General features: G+C 36.3%; 1 protein-coding gene across 5 annotated transcripts in view; it reads left to right on the top strand.

Moving 5' to 3' along the window:
• The window catches only part of pkp4 (plakophilin 4), a 96,850-nt gene that overhangs the window by 33,343 nt on the left and 43,224 nt on the right, over window positions 1–20,283 (top strand). For 2 of the 5 annotated variants that reach the window (XM_056459622.1, XM_056459626.1), the window contains exons 4-6: window positions 8,708–8,742; window positions 12,728–12,844; window positions 18,669–18,865. In XM_056459622.1, the coding sequence (XP_056315597.1) occupies window positions 8,708–8,742; window positions 12,728–12,844; window positions 18,669–18,865 (349 nt within the window). Of the gene's footprint in view, window positions 1–8,707; window positions 8,743–12,727; window positions 12,851–18,668; window positions 18,866–19,143; window positions 19,396–20,283 lie in introns of those variants that run through there. The other 3 variants (XM_056459621.1, XM_056459623.1, XM_056459627.1) reach the window with 2 other exon arrangements.

Below are 20,283 nucleotides of genomic sequence, written 5' to 3'. Positions count from 1 at the left end.
CTGAAAAAAGCCCCCCGACATGAAGAAGGCATGGAGGCAGTGGATTTTATATTTATGTAGAAAATAATAATTTTTGTAACATTTCAATCCTTTAATTTTTTATGTGTAAAGATATTTGTGTAGGCAACACGGTGGCGCAGTAGGTAGTGCTGTCGCCTCACAGCAAGAAGGTTGCTGGTTCAAGCCTCGGCTGGGTCAGTTGCCGTTTCTGTGTGGAGTTTGCATGTTCTCCCCGTGTTCGCGTGGGTTTCCTCCGGGTGCTCCGGTTTCCCCCACAGTCCAAAAGTCCAAAGACATGTGGTATAGGTGAATTGGGTAAGCTAAATTGTCCATAGTGTATGAGTGTGTATAGATGTTTGCAGAGATGGGTTGCAGCTGGAAGGGCATCTGCTGCGTACAAACATATGCTGGGCAACCCCAGATTAATAAAGGGACTAAGCCGAAAAGAAAACGAATGAATGATGATATTTGTGTATTGCTGTACATCCTGTGTGTATTAAGCGATGTCTAAGTGTTTTGGACCTGCATAGTCACATAAGTAACGCGCTCTGCACTGGACTTTAGACCAGCTTTCAGTTGGTCAGCGCCGCAGTTTATTTCAGTTCCTCAAAATAGCAACACACCAACAATGTACCTTAAAGAGCCCATATTATGGCTTTTTGAAAATGCCCTTCCATGTAGTGTGTCACACAGCTCTAAGTGAAGTGAAATATCCAGCTAAGGCTTAAATCTGTAAGTGTACAGTGTTTAAAACTATTGATTCATCTATAAAAGAGTCGACTCATAGTGCTTCAAACGAGTCGTCTTGATAACGAGTTATTAGGTGTTTCGCGATGACGCAGCTACGAAACACAAGTAGTTGCACGCGCAAGCCCGGGAGATTTGAAACCTGCGGCCCCGCCCACTAACAGAAAAAAGTCACACACACACACAGAGAGACACACACAGACTCCGGTAGAATGAAGTCACGCTGTGCAGATGGAGATTATTGACAGTTCACCCAAAGATGAAACCTTAGCAATATAGCCTAGCCTTGAGCAGATCGAGAGCCTCTGGAAACTACCTGCTTACAAAGAAGACTTCATCAGTTTGTTAAAGGAAGGATCGGTAAAGACTGTCAGAACAAGGATCAGTGGATCATGAATCAGTTTCTTCCCCCATTTCACCAGTGTAAGTACGTGCGATTAAAATTGTTGCCTCGTTTACTCTAGCTTGCAAATTATGCATTTAGTTGTGTTTTGTTACTTGTAACCGCGTGTGCTGTATCAGGTTAACTCTTTATATTCTCATATCGCGTGTAAAGCTACGTTGAAAACGCGACGCGTGCCGCTTTGTTTATGGATAGTCAGCTATGTGTGTGTGTGTAATGTATGTGTGTGTGGCTCCTCTGAGGACGGTCGTTTGTGTGAGTGTCTCCTCTTAGGAGGTTGATGTGTGTGTGTGTGTGTGTCTCTGAATAGGGTAAAGCTCTAGGCAAAGGGTGATCAAAGGGACCCGTTTGTAAAGTGAGGACTTTAGGGGGTGTCGCGGTTGAAATCTTAGGGTTGTAATCGCGGATGTAACTGAGGACGCGGAGGGGGAGGGAGGTGTCGCCGCCGCGCCGTCTCTATTCTGGACGCGCCGGCCCTGTGTGTGCGTGTGTGTAAAAAGAGCAAGTAGACTGCTAGGACATATCCTCGCCAGTTCTTGGACTTTTTGCTTGATAAAATAGTTAGTCGTCAGTATTTTCTAGTCCATCGTCTGTATTTACATTCACCCACTGGCAGCCAAAATCCACTATGAAGCGTGTGTGCACTGTGACTACTTTTATATTGTTGATAATCTGCTGGGCATTTCACTCTGTCTCGCCCTGAAGCCTGTCAGTGTCGTCGACCAATCACAGCAGGCTGTCATCGGTCCAATCAGCGCAGATTAGCTTCGCGCTGAGGACGGGTTTGGGTACAAATGAATCGCTGAACGATTCATATGGGAGTCGCTGGGATAACTAGGTATAAATAAATGCATATTATAAGACCATCAAAGTGTTGTTTGACCTTGCATGCATATTAGACTGTTGTTGGAGACCCTTACAACCTAAATATGACCCTATTTCATCTATAATATGGGCTCTTTAACACACCTCCTTTTTAGACCGGCATACCCATGAGTCCACAAAGTGGCACAAATGAATTTGCTATTAAAAACAAGGTGGCGCAAAATGTGAGAAATAGAGTTGCGCTGGTCTGAAAATAGCTACACATCTTGCGCTTTATTGTGCCAGGTGTACAATAGGGCCCAATGAGTTTAAATTTGTCTCTAATATCTAAATAGAAGGTGGATGGTTTAGCCACAAGTGCCTTTTTTATACATACTTTTTCAACTCTAATAGTGGCCATAGGATAAAATGCACCGTTATTTACCGTATATGGAAGGGTCATGAATATTAATGAGCTCTTCTCTCATGATCCAGTGGCTTTAATACTCACATAGAAAAAAAGATTGTTGTTATTTCACTAGAAAACATTGTGGCCAATCAAATGCTGCTGTTGTGTGCATATTAATGATCCTGAGTGTAACATCAGAGTCTGTGTTTTGTTGCAATTGGCCTGTTATTCTCTAGAATTTTACACTTACAGGATTTACATGACAACAATCAATGATGTTTGAATCTTACAGTATGTCATTTACTGAACTCTTATTATTCTTACTATTTCTATTTTTAACACATATTTTCATTCTATGGCACCTTTGAGTCAATGGGAGCATCGCTGTGAGAATTAATATATATTATATCAGGTATTATGTATCATATCAGGGAATGCAAAATAAATACATGTGGCTTTTAGAAATACACATACACATCTTATGAAGCAAAGCATCTGGTCTGTGTGAGGAACTGAACATTTTAAAAAACATTATTACTTGTAATCCACAGCCTAAGGCAAATGGGGAAATTTGATTCTTTTTTATGAACTGTTCTGGTTCAAATAACTGAATCACCAGTTTGTTTACGTAACATGCAATGACACAACAAATCCGCTATTAAATTCTTAGAGTAACTAATAATTTTATGAAATGCGACTGTAAGTCTACTCTAAAGTGAATAAACTTCTTCATGAAAACCTTTTAATTTTTTACATCATCCATGAGAAACATAAAAACAAGGGCTCAGAAACGATTTATTTGCAAATGGAACGTCACTCCAGGACTTTTGCCTGAGGCTGTGGCTCTTTCGCTTCATAAAACTCAGTGTATTGCTAGAAGCAGTGGGTATTAGTTTTACAATATGTGACTTGCTTTTTTTGACTCTCATAGAAAGGCTAACATTTATTTGTATTATATGAATTATCAAAGATTATCAACGGTTTTATTTAAAAAATCCACTTTCTGCTGGAGAAAAGAAGGCACCTACTGACTACATCTTAGATAGTCTGAGGTAAAATCCACGTCAATTGGAAGACTTTTATTTTGGTATGATGATGTATTTCCGCACTATCGCCTCACAGCATGAAGGTTGCTGGTTCGAGCCAGCAGATGGGTCAGTTGGCATTTCTGTGTAGAGTTTGCATGTTTTCCCAGTGTTTGCGTGGGTTTCCTCTGGGTGCTCCGGTTTCCCCTACAGTTCAAAGACATGTGGGACAGGTGAATTGTGTAAGCTCAAATTGTCCATAGTGTATGTGTGTGAATGAAAGTGTATAGATGTTTACCAGTATTGGGTTGCAGCTGGAAGGGCTTCCGCTGTGTAAAACATGTGCTGGATAAATTGGAGGTTCATTCCACTGTGGCGACCCCAGATTAATAAAGGGACTAAGCCAAAAAGAAAATGAATGAATGAATGAATGTATTTCCAGCAACATGGTGGCTCAGTGGTTAGCACTGTCATCTCATAGCAAGAACAGGGCATCCCAGCCTGATTGATCTCAAGAGAAAACGTAAGTATTTTACGTTTTGTCAGTTGAAATTGTACGATTTTAAAAAGGAGGCGTGGCACTTAACCCCACCCCTAAACCCAACCGTCATTGGGTAATGAGCAAATCGTACTAAATTGTACGAATTAGATCATATGAATTCATACGAATTAGCCACTAAATCAAAAAGTTATGAATTGCTGTGAGATTGTGTTGGGTGTCTGCGGGGTCTTAAAAAGTATTAAAAATTGATAAACCATTTCAGAGAAATTTAAGGCCCTTAAAAAGTATTAAAGTCTTAAATGCTATTTTAGACGGTTGTAATTTTGTATAATTTTGGATTATACAATTTCTAGTTATAAGATCAAGTTTGCCTGAATATAATCTGCCTATTATGCGTTTATTATTCCTATATATTTTCTTTAGGCGCCACCTACTTTACTATAAGTTGTCGCCAATTTTACTGGTTCAAACCTAAAGTTGCGATGAGGTCTTAAAATATATGGAAAGTGTCTTAAAAAAGGTCTTAAAAGGTATTAAATTTCACACTCTGATTCCTGTATATACCCTGAAGAAGGTCACTGGTTCAAGTTCTGGCTGAGTCAGTTGGCATTTTTGTGTGGAGTTTGCACGTTCTCCTCGTGTTTGTGTTGGTTCCCCCACAGTCCAAAGACATGCACTATAACTGAATAAACTAAATTGGCCATGGTGTATGTGTGTGAATGAGTGTGTATGGATGTTTCCCACTACTGGTTTGCAGGTGGCAGGGTATCCGCTGTGTAAAATTCATGAATGAAGAGACTAATTTGAAGGAAAATGAATAATGTATTTTCAGATAGAACAGAAAATTGAGTAGGTGGAAAAGGTTTTATTTTTGTCTTTGTTTATTTTTATCTTTTACTCGCAGCTAACTAACAGTTGGAGGGGCGTGGCTATAGGCTTACTTTCAAAATGACGTCATCAGAGAGGAATGGTTAGATGGTTAACCAAATGGTTAGATTTTGATTAAAGATTACCAAATCAGTCATTCTCAGTGGATTAACTTGCAGTGATTGTATTGTTTACCTCAAGACTAACAATGTATGCTAGCAACATAAACACTTTTAGCAGTCAAACCTATCGCATAAATCAAAACACTGTCATAATTTCTTCAAGAACAAGTTAAAGGTGTAGTTATTAATAGGTTGGTGAATATTTGAAAACTTTCATACATTAAAAAGAGAACAGAGTTTTTATGTTGTTTTAATGGTGCACATTTGCAAGGTGAAGAGTCTCATAATGGGTTTCTATAAGAAGTGTTTTAATTATGCATTGTGAAGGTCGCCCACCACAATGTAGTTTTCCATGTTGAAATGACGTGATCTGTGAAAAACATCAGTGAGAATTCTCAAGCTCTGTAGATACTGTATGCAGGTTCCATAGTGATTGGTGACGCAAAGAGAGAGAGTGAAGAACATCTATTGTCATGCTTTAACAACACAGAGACTGGCCTTGTTTACACTTGATATAAAGATCCATTTTGGTCATTTGGATCTCAAGTAGATATTTGGTGTTTTAAACCTCTCTCTTGTCTTCCCCAAACTCTTTAAGGTGCTTTCTGGTGCATTTAAAGGATATCTGTGCTAAATTTAGTGAACTTATCCAGCCTAAATTCTCTTATGTCATATTCATTAATACAATATTATGAAGCAAGCGTCCATAATTGATGTCTGAACGTAAAAAGGAGACAACATAAAACGATACAGAGAGCTGCAGCTTTCATTTCTGCCACAAAAAACATTTTAAATGCTGTGGCTTGTTGTCACAATTGTGCTTATTACATTTTTTTGGCAACAATCCCAACTTACAATTGCAGGCGACAATGTTTAAATCTTGTCTGGTTTGTGCTGACTTCAAAAATACACCTTTACTGTGACTTTCAAGATGATTCAAAAGTATAATTGCAAAAGTATCCATTTAAATTTGTCGCTTCAAGGAATGCACAGAATATTTTTTCCCTGAAAGTTATTGGCTGTTCCCAGCATGGTGCTGGGTTGTGGCTGGAAGGGCATCCGATGTGTAAAACATGTGCCAGATTAGTTGACGGTTCATTCTGCTGTGGCAACCCCTGATAAATCAGGAAATAAGCTGAAGGAAAATTAATGGATTAGTTATTCACTGAAAATGGCATTTACATTTTCTGCCAAAAGAGAAAAAGACTGAAAATAGGAGTTGAAAAAAAAGACTAAAGGCCTTGATATACTTCAAACCAAATGGAAGAATTAACTTTTTCATTTGACAGCAAAAAGAAATTCTAAATGGCTGAGTGATGTATACGGTTTTCAAAAAATCAGACGTCCCCGCACTGCAGGAGGCAGAGTTATATGCTTCACGTTTGCTAAACATAAAAAAAATGACGGCTGTGAGAGAAGAAAAGTGCTCCGTAAACATTGCTCTGCTCCGTAAAAACCAGCTCTGCTGCTTGACTCTCCAGTTTGTTCATGTTGATGTTGTTGTGGTTGTTGTTTTCCTTTCTGACCACTATGCAATAAGAAACAAATCGGGGGTGGAAGTATACGCACGCCAAAGAAGGCAGAGTTTTAGAACACACCCACCAACCATGTAAACGCAATGAACCAAAGGTAACTCAAATGGCTGGTTTCCACTGAATGGTAAGGTATGAGACAGTACGGATCGGTACGCTTTTATACCGTTTCCACTGTCAAAAGGTATCAAAAAGCAAACCGTAGCTTACCACTTTTTGGGTACCCTTTCCAAAGGGGACCTAGCACAACAAAAGGGTACCAAAAGCCGGAGTTAGACACTGATTAGGCAGCTGATTGATGTTTACAGAGAAATGTCTCTAGAGCATGCACAAGCCAGGAGAATGAAAACAAAGGAAGCGCCATTTTTAAATACACAGCCGAGACATTACACCGTAATACTATATACATATAACAGAGAGCTATGGTCAACCTGTCATCTTGATGAACAGCCACAAAGCCAAGAGGAAGAGCAGAATGTGCGTGTGTCTTTTACGAGGGCGTCTAAAGCGAGAGCGGTTTCACTTTCTCCAGAGAACTTGCGATTGCTTGCCGCGCATCTATATTTAAAATATCTAACTTCTTGAGCTGATAATAATAATGTGAGCAGGATTATTGAAGTACTTCTGACATCCTTTCAGAAACGGACAAGCGCGAGAGTGAAGCGTGAACAAAGGAGAAGCCGGAAAAAACAAAGGAGCAAATGATTCTTTCAGCAACATAAAAGATGAACAAACTGCCATGTTTAACTATTAATATCACCTTTAGGACTATAATGAACTCGGAATGACAGAATTACTTTATAACAAGAGGTTACTGTTACGTGTGCTGCTGAATAATGAAGATGAGTGGTTTGTACTGACTGTAAATGTTTTGTATCGTTTATGAAGCTAAATAAGGCGTAATTGTAAGTTTTGGGTATTTTTTATTTGTAATTGGTAACATTTCAGAGACTGTAAGTTTTATATAATAGACGATTTTATGTAATCGCAGATATTACAGTAGGCTATTTCACATTATCATTAATCTGCAGCTATAATCAAATCCTGTTCATAGAAAGGTTAGTTTAAAACCTTTATTTATACAAACAGTAAGTATTTACTGTATGTATAAAAACCATTTGTTTTGTAGGAAGTGCTTCTCATATCTTATGTGAATTTCAAGTGAGAATGACGTTGACTGCAACTTTCTGTCGAACACCATGCCCACCAAAAGGGTATCACTAGCTATGTTTCCATCCAAAAACGCGAATTAACTTCATGCGCAAAACTGGATTATCGTGTAAAAGATGTGCAAATAAAGCAGCTTTTCCATCCAACGAGTCAAAGAGAACAAAATCACATTCTAATGAACTGGTGCCAAATATAAACAGTAAAAACTGAATTTGCTGCGGTAGGAGAAGCTTTTCTTCATTTAATAAATGACTTGCACCTGCTGGTTCGTCCATTCGCACACATTTTCCTCATCACGTGATCTCTTATAACAAGATCACATGACCTTTTTTAATGCGCATTCTGGAATTTGCTTGGTAAAAGTGTTTTCATCGCAATTTATGCACTTCTTTTCTTATCGAATAAAAAGTGTATCCTACTCAGTTATGCGCATTTTCAAAATTTATGCACATCTTGGCGTTTCCATCAACCATTTTTTTTATGTGCATATCCAAAATACACATTAGAATAGGTGGATTGAAATGTTGCTATTGGTACTTTTTAAGTACTGATAAAGGTGACCAGTACTGTACCATACCGTACTGTACCACACAGTGAAAACAAGGCAAAAGGTGTTCTGGAGTTAAAACGCAATGCCACCTAAAAGTTTGCTTTGGTGGGCTGTTTAAAACTGCGAAAATAAATTGAAAAAGAACTTAATTTTGGCAGGATTTTGTTCGAAGTGACGCCATTTCAGTTCTTTTTTTGGTTTTGTTTGAAGCATACTGTAAATGCCCTAGGCTGAGCTCACAGCCTTTAGCTTCACAAATTAGTCCACAAATTAAACTGTAAAACCATCAATTGTTTTTACATAGCCCGTATTTTCATTTCACTGCTCTATTTTCTATTGTTTTTACATGTAAGATAGATGTGTTTGTTCCTATTAACACTTAAATCAAAAAATTCTCTATTTCTATTTCTCTATATACAATAATCTGTTTGAATCTTTTTCAGATAGATCTGTTACAGTCGACCTACCAAATTAAAAAAGACACTTGTTTTATAGAACGTCCCAGATGAATTGTGCACAGTGAGCGTCTTTGTTCTCCTCTCATTTCATCCTTTCTCGTGTCTTCATTTTTTTCAGCTCTTCTGAGAAGTCTCTTCTGTGGAGATCTGCAGGTATTTTCATCTACTTTGCTTCTTCTCTTCCTATTCTTCCTTGTCACTTGTTGTAAACAAGAGTAAGCAGAACTATGACATTTTAGACAGCACTTTGGTCGCGTAACGTACAGTACGCATCTCATAGTCTAGCTTGGAATGATGACTAATAGATGGTTGAACCGAGCTTTCTGATGGATTTTTGTGCTACATTTAGTGAACTTAACCTGCCTGAATTCATTTTTTTATAGCTCAGTGTATGGGTCTTGGTTTAGTTACAGTACCCCAAAGCTGCTCTATAAATAATCTGCACATGCCTGAAATGTTCTGACAAGCCTCATTCATAAATCATTTTAAAGTCACCATACACTACCTGACAAAATTCTTGTCGTCAATCCCAGTTGTAAGAGCAACAAATAATAACTTGACTTCTAGTTGATCATTTGGAAAAGTGGTAGAAGGGAGATTTTTCCCATGAATCATCTGTTGAACTGCATCCCATCATCACAAATACTGCAGAAGACCTATTGGAACCCACATGGATTCAACATTCTTACAGAAATCAGTCAAGTTTGGTGAAGGAAAAATCATGGTTTGGGGTTACATTCAGTATGGGGCATGCGAGACATCTGCAGAGTGGATGGCAACATCAACAGCCTGAGGTATAAAGACATTTGCTGCCTATTACATTACAAATCACAGAAGAGGGCAAATTCTTCAGCAGGATAGCGCTCCTCATACTTCAGCCTCCACATCAAAGATCTTGAAAGCAAAGAAGGTCAAGGAGCTCCTGGATTGGCCAGCCCAGTCATCAGACATGAATATGATTGAGCATGTCTGGGGTAAGATGGAGGAGGCATTGAAGATGAATCCAAAGAATCTTGATGAGCTCTGGGAGTCCTGCAAGAACACTTTCTTTGTCATTCCAGATGACTTTATTAATCATTAATTATTTAAGTCATTACAGAGATCTATGGACGCAGTCTTCAAGGTCATGGGAGTCAAACACAATAATAATTCCTTTTCCACAGCACCATGACTTTATAGCCTATATTGTACATTATTTATGTTAGCTGACAAGACTTTTGTCTAAGCAAAGTCAGACCTTACTGTCCTATTATTATTAAATATGTATTAAATAATTAAAAATCAAATAAGCATAATCTAGAGGCCTTTGCCTTTCTAATAAGCCCCTTCTGATACCAAATGATCAACTAGAAGTCTAGTTATTATTTGTTGTTCCTAAAACTAGGATAAGCGATAAGACTTTTGTCAGGTAGTGTATATTTTGATTGAAGTCAAAACTTTGACAAAAAATACATGCACTCAGGGTGCGAGATTTACATTGACAATCAGGGGGGTCAACTTTTTTGGTAATGTTAGTTTTTTGTAATACTGCTTCACTGAATCAAATTTATGTATTTATTTTAATCTAATTCATTAATGAAAAGTTAAGTTTTCATTTTTTTGAGGGATATTTAGTGTATTCTGTCAAAATATACAAACTACGCATCCAATTTGGCTTTACTTTTAGTCTATAAGTTGATACCAACACCACTATTTTACAAGAAAGGTGTCTTGTGAAAACTTATGTGGTCTATTGGTGCTCTAAATATGCCAGTTTCAGATTGATACATTTTTAGATTTTACAGATTTTGTTTTCTCACATTGACTGATTTGGCGAGATTTTGATTTCACAATGGAATGAACCATTATAAGGGTGGTCAAATGTATATTTCTGTTATTTTAATTATTAATATTATTAAGAATATAAATCTTTAGATTAAAACTATTTTTCACTATTAGAGGGCTGACCAACCACAAACATTTTGTTTTGATGTACTTCGGGGGATCGAGCATTAATTAGGGGGGTCAGTCCCTCCCAAACCCCCCTGTAATTGACACCCTGTGTACATTCCTAAAAATAAAATGTTATTTTATAACACTGATGGTCCCACAAATGACTAAAAACATCCTAACTTTACGTTTCAAGCTCATTCTGAAAACATAGCCCTAAATACGGTTCTGGAGATCACAAATTATGTAGCCAAAAGTACGTATAGCTGCATTTTGTCTTTAAAACGAATGCTACTGGGCAGTATGATGCCATTCCTTTTCGCACTTACCAGCTGATCGCTTACCTTCATGTAGACGGCTTAACTGCAGTTGCCAGTTTGTCCAGTAACTCGCCATGTGTGTCGGCGGACTTGAGATGCAGAGAGGAGCTGACCGTGACCAGAAGTGGGTAAGACAAAAACAGAAGCCAAAAATAAAATAAACAGGTAAATAACATGGTGAGAATAATGTGGTAAAATCTGAAAACGTGGTAAAAATCAGGCGAGGGCTTTTCTTTATCTGGATTTTTAAAACTGTTGGGTGGGTTTAGGGAAGTGCGAAGGGAACTCGCGAGCGAAATTTAAGATCTCAAAAAGCATACACAGCGGCTTCTGGTGTATTCGTGAAAAAAAAAACTGCAAAAAATTTACCTCCTGGGACATATTTGGCTCTCTCCAGAAATGTATATAGCGGTACGTTTTCAGAAGGAACCTGAGTTGTTACATATTAAATTTAAAATGTCTTCATACAGTTATTAAAATCTTCTCAACACTGAGAAAAAAGGACACTGCTGCAAAACTTATTTTGAAACCTAGTACCAAAAAACAAACAAGCAAACAAACAAACAAACAAACAAACAAACAAACAAACAAACAAACAAACAAACAAACAAACAAACAAACAAACGTACAACAAAACCTGACATTGATATCACAGAACTAGCTCTTTTGAAAAAATGCTTTCCATACTCATAGCTTTTGTCTTGTTTTTTAGTCCAAATATATAAAATTCTTAAATCAAGAAGCATTTAGACAAAATCATAAATATTGTTTTGTCTTCAGAAATAATACAGTGCTCAGCATAATTGGGTTCACCCCATTTTGAAAATGAATATTTTTATTCATTTCTCAGTGAATATACAGTAGGCAATGTATTTTGGTGCATTTAAACAAAACAGATTTATTAAACAGATATATTTATTAAAGTAATATTTTAGTCACCAAACATATTTAGAAATTGAAAGATAATACATGTATGTATGTAATGCAAAACAAATACAACCTACAAAATTTCAACACAATTTTTCAATTTTCTTTCTCTTGATTTTTCCTCTTTGTTAAATTTGTATTTAATATTTTTCTATAACATATAATTTTGTGTGTACTAGTTTTTGGACCATTATTGTAAGTTATTTTGTTAGAAAAGCTCCAGATTTGTGCACGAATATAATATTGTATAGCTTCCTTTTAAAAATATGAATTTAAAAGATTTGTGAGGGGTGTACTTATATACGCTGAGCACTGCAAGTCAAAGTTAAGTGTGTATTTGCTTAAAACTTTTGCTTTGACATAAGTTTATTTTACTCACCCCTCTGGCAGGTTACGTTAAGGAAAAACACAATTAATTTTGACAACAATATTTTTAACTTGTCTAGGAAATGCTTCTGAATAAAGAATTTTGACGTTTATTTATTTAGACTAAAAACAAGACGAAAACTCAAAGTAGGAAAAGCTTTTTTTGTGTTGTAGAGAATTGTGGGTTTTGGCCTTTTTCTTTTTATTCTGTGCTGAAAAAAGCATCAGACGCTGCGGTCTTGTGATCTGGTCATCCGAGTTAATGTACAATATCACATGAATTGTTCCACTCAACCTAGCTTAGAAACCCTTTTTCCCTCTGCAAATCCTCACTGACATCTCTTTCACGGTCTTTCATCACAGAGCAGCTAAATCTTTATTTTCCTCGTCTTCTATTCTAATTTCTATTATATCCACTTATTGTGACAATGTTTTAAAATAACACCTTTTTTTTATCCGGCGAAATGACAAAACATTTTCAGTTATCTTCTGGTGTCTTTAAAATCCAGCAAATAACAGAACATTTTACTCACTGTGATAAAAGTAAATCTTTTTCTGAATACCTGCTGACCGTGTTTTAACCCTTTGTTCATCAGAATCCTCAGGTGCTGGTGTGTCTAAGCCGTCGGATGGTTGCCCTTCACCTACATTTGGGGTCAGAGGTCAGGGGTCACTTTACTCCCCTGAACTGGAACAGATCTCCCTACGTGAAAGTGAGGGTCTGTTCATCTTCTTTGTGAACAAATAATGCAGTGTTAATGGAATATATTGCAAGTTAAATACAACTGACGAGCTGTGGGTAGATTCTATGGCCTGTGGGTGATTATACTGCACTAATTTGTTTTTAAAGATGACTATGCTCTCACCAAAGCTGCATTTGTTAGATTATATATATGATAAAACAGTAGTTTTGTCAAATAATAATAATAAATTACAACTTTCTATTTTAATAATAACATTTAATTTTATCCAAAGCAGCATTTTCTGCATTACATATTAGTATTCAGTTCTTATTTGTTGATTTACTACTCATGAAACCTTTCGGTAACACTTTCTTTGAAGCTTTATGAAGACATGACTTTCTATGAAGACACAACAAACCTTATACTGTATTATAATGACAGTTATAGCTACATTTATAATAGTGTTATTAATACTTATTAGTGATGCATTTCACTTTTTAATATAAATGAACAATATCACACTCGTAGCAGTGCAATATGGCTGTGTATCGGCTCTGGTGGGAGGCATGCGTTACTTTAGTGTCCCACCATTGACGATATACAGCCATATCGCACTGCTACGAGTGTGATATTGCGTTTATACAACATTTCAGTGGCATAATCGTGTATATAAAAAAGAAAATCAAAAACGGAGAGTCTCAAAAACCTTTTTGTATCAGGAACTACTTTCTTCCGCCATTCATTCACATCTGCAGCTGATGTCAGAACAGCAGAAACCATTGCTACCTCACCAACGTCACTTTAAAGCTAGTGTTTGAAGGATTCTCCTGCATAATGTCTAAAGTGATGACAAAACAGGTGATTTTTGCTGACATTTTAAGATTATAAGGCTGAACGTCATGAAATGCCATCAGTCTACAGAGATTTCCTAGTATTTCTCTGTTGCGTAATCACTACCAGATTACTGTTGTGTTTGCGATAAGAAAAAACGCTAATCAAATGTGGGCATTTCTTCATTCTTTCTGTTTACTGATCTAGTCTGCAGTTATGAAAACAGTAGATGCATTTGAAACAAACAGATGGTCAACCAAAAAATAACTCAGGGTAATACAAAAAGTGGCAAACACAGAACACATACATTCCTTATATGTGAGTCCCATCTCACACTCAATACACTACAATTATGGTAAAAATACAGCACTACAACATACAAAAGAGAGAGATCGACTCAGAAAGTCACTTATCTGTTTAGTAATGATTCGATCAGCTGTAGTTAGAAATTACGCTGTTTTTATCCTCTAAGGGCTTATTATGCGGTCTCTGTTGCCATCTTGTGGATAAATATTATCATCCGTCTTAGCTCAAAGACAGGCTAATGACCACCACGGCGCTGTCTTTCAAAAATTATATATATTTTTAAATAGGCACTATCCTTATGAATAAACTGCATAGTTGCAATCTAAACAACTACATTCCTGGCCAAAAAATCCTCAAAAGTACTTTATGTTGTCCAACAGCTGCAATATTTGGCAAACCGTAGAGTGTCCTCTGCTTGTCGCTGTATGTAGGTGGAGTAATACACAAGGGCGAAGGGTAAAGTGGCTGTACGAGTGCTGTTATTTGCAGAATATTGCACGGTGTAAATATTCATATCACATTATACACTGATTTATAAGTACTAAGTCAGTCAAAATGCAGTCTGCAATGTTAAAAGGTTGTGCTATGGTTACAGACTCCTTAGTAAGTTAACAGATTTTGTTCTGTTGAATAAATCAATGGCTTACATTATTGATAAGAACCTGATGCCTTATAAATACTGGTTGTGGGTCATAGTTCAGTTACTAGCCTTTATAAATGTATCATTGATGGCTTTAAGCAATAGGTATTTATATACTATTATAATTATTATTATTATGTAGCCATAACTGTCATTATAATACAGTATAATGTTTGTTGTGTCTTTATAGATACTTATATATTTTAATTATTTAAGAGTTATAATTCATTATAAGCATGAGCTTGATAGAAAGTGATACCAGCCTTTTTTCTTATTATACAAATTACATTATTATTATCACAGTTTGTTATTGTGAATATTATATATATGATTATCTGATTATTACTTTATATAGCATTCATATAAAGTATGCATCATTTATAACATTAATAAACATTGTCATTTTTGATCTATTTAAAGCTTCCTTGGTAAGTAAAAATGTTTATGCACCTACAATGCAAATCTAGCAGGGATGCACTAACATTTTGTAAGCTAATTATCTTTTTTTGGTCTGGTTATGTGTTATTAATAGTATAATACTTGTTGCTAGAGTTTTCTCCATGAATTCTGTACACAGTTATGTCATTAGTACTCTGTGTGGATTATTCAGATTCGTTTTTAGCTGGTTGAATGATTGGAAGTGATGCAAAAATATTGCCACTAAAAGTGCATGATGTTGTTTAATTATTTACTGATTTGTAATGTCAGCATGGCATAGTATGGACGTCTTTAACTTTAGTACTGTGTAAATGCTAATACATCCAGTATCGTGGTATCAATGCTCCATGGCACCGCTGCTTTGTGGGAAGAAAACACTTCTTATAAGTGTTATGGTTATACTTACAATAATGTGATTTGCGATGCTGCCAGCAAGCCTGGTAGGCTTCTATTTTAAGATATCGCTGTACACACTGGGGCTTTCACTGTACCAATAGCAGTGAAAATTACATTAACTCTCATTATTAAGAAACTAATAGGTTGTTAAACATGATTGTTTGTATAAATAATTAAGCATTAGAATCAATATTAGCTAATTAAATTAGAACAACATGCAGCTTTAATTATTTTTCCATTTCCATTAACACTGCTTTTTAATATTTTCAGCCATATTCTTTAAACAAATAGTCAGTAATGAAGTACAAATAAATACTTTAAGAACTTTGCGTGTTTTACAAATATTGATGTTTAAGTATTTTAAAGTGCCCAGTGTAGTAGCTTATTTCATGTTTAAAATAATAATAATAATAATAAAAATAATAATAATAATAAAATTACATAAGATGAAGACTGTACTGATTTTTTATACTGGTTTCAAATCAGTTCGCACAAAGTATGATATAATAATCAGTAATTACACATATAGTAGTAATAATGACAAGTAATAATGCTAAACAAGTATTAAAATAAAAGTCTTACACAAACATGCAAAAATAACGAAAAAGATGGAAAATAATGTAAAGATGAAAAAACGTAAGACTCCCTAAAAGAGGTCAAATTTAAAGGCTTCACAACAGTCCATCGTCTTTTTGGCTTTAGCATTACTTGCACTCTAAAATAAGGACATAGCTCAAATTTAAATTGCTCAAAACTGGTAATGCTTTTTGCCTATAATAATCAAATTAAGAAAAAAACAAATGTTTCTCTCCAAAGGTTCATTATAAAAAATAAAACATGCTTGTATTCCAATAATGAATTATTTATATTTTTTTATATATTATTTTATATATTTTTATATATTTTATATATTTTTATTTGCTTTAAATAACATGTACATGACAATAGAACAAACAATACAATGTAAGGGTGATAGGTAAATAATAATAATAATGAAAAACATTAATTAAAAAACAAAACAAGCACACACACACAAAACAAATGTATACATAGTTAAAGACAATTCTTAAAATTACAGTACAATAGTACAGAAGTAACGTTTCAGTAATGTTTCAGTTCCAGTTTTTTGTTGGAATATGTGGATTTGAAAATTAATCAACAAAATAAATAGTTTATTATAAACCAGGGGTGCTCAAACTTTTTCGTATGAAGGGCCAAAAAACCAAATATCATTGATAGCCGTGGGGCGAAGATAAATATACCAAACTATTTTATATCAAAATGAATCCTAATTAATTTCATAATATTAAAAATAAATAGAAAACATTACTTTAAATCATATTAACTAACGCAGTATCACTTTTCAAATCATAACTTATTGCAATAAAAACAGAAAAAATCACATTTATAACACAGTGGAGCAGAAGCTGCCTTTGACTTGATACACTAACCAAAGTCTCTGTATTGTCCTCTATCCATTATATGTACATCTTAAACTTAATCTGAGTAATTTACACCATTGAACCATTTCATTTCAGATAGCTTTTTTGTAGCTTAACAATAAAACAAACAAATATAAGGTTACATTAAAATTGAAATGGCTATCTCTAGGCGGTGCGGTGGCACAGTGGGTAGCGCACAGCAAGAAGGTCGCTGGTTCGAGTCTCGGCTGGGTCAGTTGGCATTTCTGTGTGGAGTTTGCATGAGCTCCTCGTGTTCGCGTGGGTTTCCTCCGGGTGCTTCGGTTTCCCTCACAAGTCCAAAGACATGCACTATAGAAAAATTGGGTAGGCTAAATTGTCTATAGTGTATGGCTGTTTCCCAGTGATAGTTTGCAGCTGGAAGGGCATCCGCTGTGTAAAACATATGCTGGATAAGTTGGCGGTTCATTCCGCTGTGGCAACCCCAGATTAATAAAGGGACTAAGCCGAAAAGAAAATCAGTGAATGAATGACAATCTCGAACCCATTCTCAGATGGCATGGTGGGCCAAATCAAAGGTTACCATGGGCCAACTTTGGCCCGTGGGCCCTATTTGGGATCTCTGTTATAAACAAAATAAATATTTATTCAGATAATCATAATTAAAATACAAACATTACGTTCAAAATGCTAATTAAAATGAAATAGTACCTTTTCTTTGATAGGTACAGAAGCATCATAACAAAACTTTTTAACATAACCACAGAATCATAAGATGTGGGGTTCAGTTTCCAAATAAAGTAAGAGTAAAAAGCGCAGTTTATATCAATATGCTTTTTAAATTTACAGAGAAAATGTTTAACCAGATAGAATTTATCAATTAGTTTAATAGATATTATCTTATTTGTAACAAAAAAATGAGGTAATAACCAATTTATTAATAAATATACAAATAAGTTTTCCAATTGGCAGTAGAGCTAGGCTTGGAAACAACTTGCTTTCTAAAAAATAGATTTGTTATTTTTATTTTGTGGAAACTAATGAAGACTGTACTCAAAACAACTTTACAGAAAATTTGTTCGCCATGTTGAAATCACGTGACTGTCGTCTTCACGCTCATTGGCTGCAGCTTGTTGTCTGGTGACGTGCGGAGCGAAAATTAAACAATAGGCAACGCGTTTTATCGCTACAGGTAAACAGTACCTGTGCAGCCGAAGAAGCAGAAAAGGTTAGAAGCCAGAAACACCCACAAAGACAAATATGAGCGTAAACATCGATCTCACGCACGTCGGGTTAAAAGGCTGACACGATTTCATTAGACAGGTAAGTTAGGAGAGTCAATTATAATGCGTTATAGCTGCATAAACTCGAACCACGTCGATAGATGGCAGTGCAGTTTCTAAAAAAACACGAAGAACAGCTGTGCTAATGTTAGCCAACTACTGAATCAATATGTACCTTTAACACATTGTGACCTCAGGCACTGCAAAACATTCCGGCTTTATTCCGTCTGTTTACATTAATGAGAGCTGGAACCGTTTACTGCAGCTGCTCAAGAATCATCAGCCGCACGTTGATACTACAGTAAAACAAGCATCACAACATTCTAGGTTTAGCGTAGACTTAGTATCGAAGTGTGCGTGTGTGTGTGTGTTCTCATTCGTTTTTACAGCGTGCGCGATGAGGCGTTTTTGCTGTATAATCAAACAGGCCACAGATTCAATTGATTGAGCTTTAACCCAGCAATCCATAGTTCAAATGTTTTACTATTCCTGAACTGAAAAATCAGTTGCCTGTCTCAGTGTTTTTCTCGCTTGCTCAGGGTCTGCTGCAAACTCGCGCAGCTCGACTCAGATGAATTCCTACTCAGATAGCGGATATCAGGAGGTGAGCGGTTACTACAGTAACACGGTGACGCCCAGGCGGTCTGAAGGGAGGTCACAGTCGACTAGCTCCGCCCCCAGCGGAAGCCCCACCCTCGCCATGAGCTCCAGGGCTGAAGGACAGGCCTCTGCACAGGTATGAAAACTCACGCAAACACCACTATATTCACTTTTCATGCCGTGTTTGTTTTTTTCTGGGATCATTTGCACTGAATGGTATATGTTCATTGTTATGAGCGATGCAGGAGTGAATTCCGAATTGAGTATTTCTGATGTACGTGACTTGCGAAGTTGTCTTGAACAGTCACTAAACAAACTGCAAAATCCTGCTTTTCAAATACTTCTCATCCACGGATTTCTTCCGACAGCCCGGGAGGATAAACCGGCGCCCTCTAGCGAGTGTGTGCGCGGGACACTCCTGTATTTTAGAGAGGTTCTGAGATTTACTCGCTGAACTGCTAATAAACGCGATATAATAATATGGAAAGGTGTTGTGAAACCATTATAACAGCAAAGTCTGAGATTTAAGTACAGAGATAGGATGAGGCGTGGTATGTTTGGTGAAGCGCGGCGCAGTGTGTGTCTATATGCGGGGATCCGGTGTTTTCAGAGCGGATTTGGTCACACTCAATGCTGCTCCATAAGTACTCCATCTCTACAAACGCTGTGAGTTTGAGTCGCTTATAAAGTACAGTTAACTGCTTGGTTTGAAATGTAACGTGTTAACTATGTCAAATTTGTTATGAGAATAGTTTTATCGAGAAGCATTAGGTACTTCCTGCTTTCCTCCATAATAAAAGCTCAGCGTTAACTTTTGAAAGCAATAAGACGCGTAGAAAGCCATTGATGTTATTATATTAAAACAATGCTTTGGCAAGAGATATTACCAGATGTTTTAAATATGCTCGGTGATGGTTTGTTATGTTTTGCCCATTGTGTGACAGACTAAACTGTTACATTAAAGGGATAGTTCACCCAAAACCTAAAATTGACCCACTATTTACTAGCCCTTATTTAGTTACAAACCTTTGAGTTTCTTACTTCTGTTAAACACAAAAGAAGATATTTTTTAAAGAAAGTTGAAACCTTTGACCATTGACATCCATTGTAGATAAAAAAGCAAATACTATAAAAGCCAATGGTTACCGGTTTCCAACATTCTGCAAAATATCTTCTTTTGTTTTTAACAGAGGGAAAAAGTTGCAAGTTTTTTGGAGGATGGTGCTGTATTTCCTCCAGGATTTTTTCCAGCTGTGGCGGCAGACCTTTTACACAGATCTACTACCTATCTATGGCGTTATTTCAATGACAAATGTTGTGAGCACAGTATTTCAAGTCAAGATCACATTTATATAATATGAGCATGCAAATCTCTTTGCTTGTGCACCGATATCCTCTGTTTGTGCACAAAAATTCTTGCACACCCTCAAGTTTATGCTGCTCAAGTGCAGAGAATTCTTGTGCGCTCTCAAAAGAATGCTACTGAAGTGCGATATATTGTGTTTATGTAACGAGTATGTCTCCAAAATTTATTAGATTTGCTAGGAATATTTA

The sequence above is a fragment of the Danio aesculapii genome, chromosome 6 (assembly GCF_903798145.1).
Source record: "Danio aesculapii chromosome 6, fDanAes4.1, whole genome shotgun sequence".
In the NCBI taxonomy this organism is placed as follows: domain Eukaryota; kingdom Metazoa; phylum Chordata; class Actinopteri; order Cypriniformes; family Danionidae; genus Danio; species Danio aesculapii.
The sequence above is the reverse complement of the archived record's forward strand: the minus strand, read 5'-3'. Positions and strand labels throughout refer to the sequence as shown.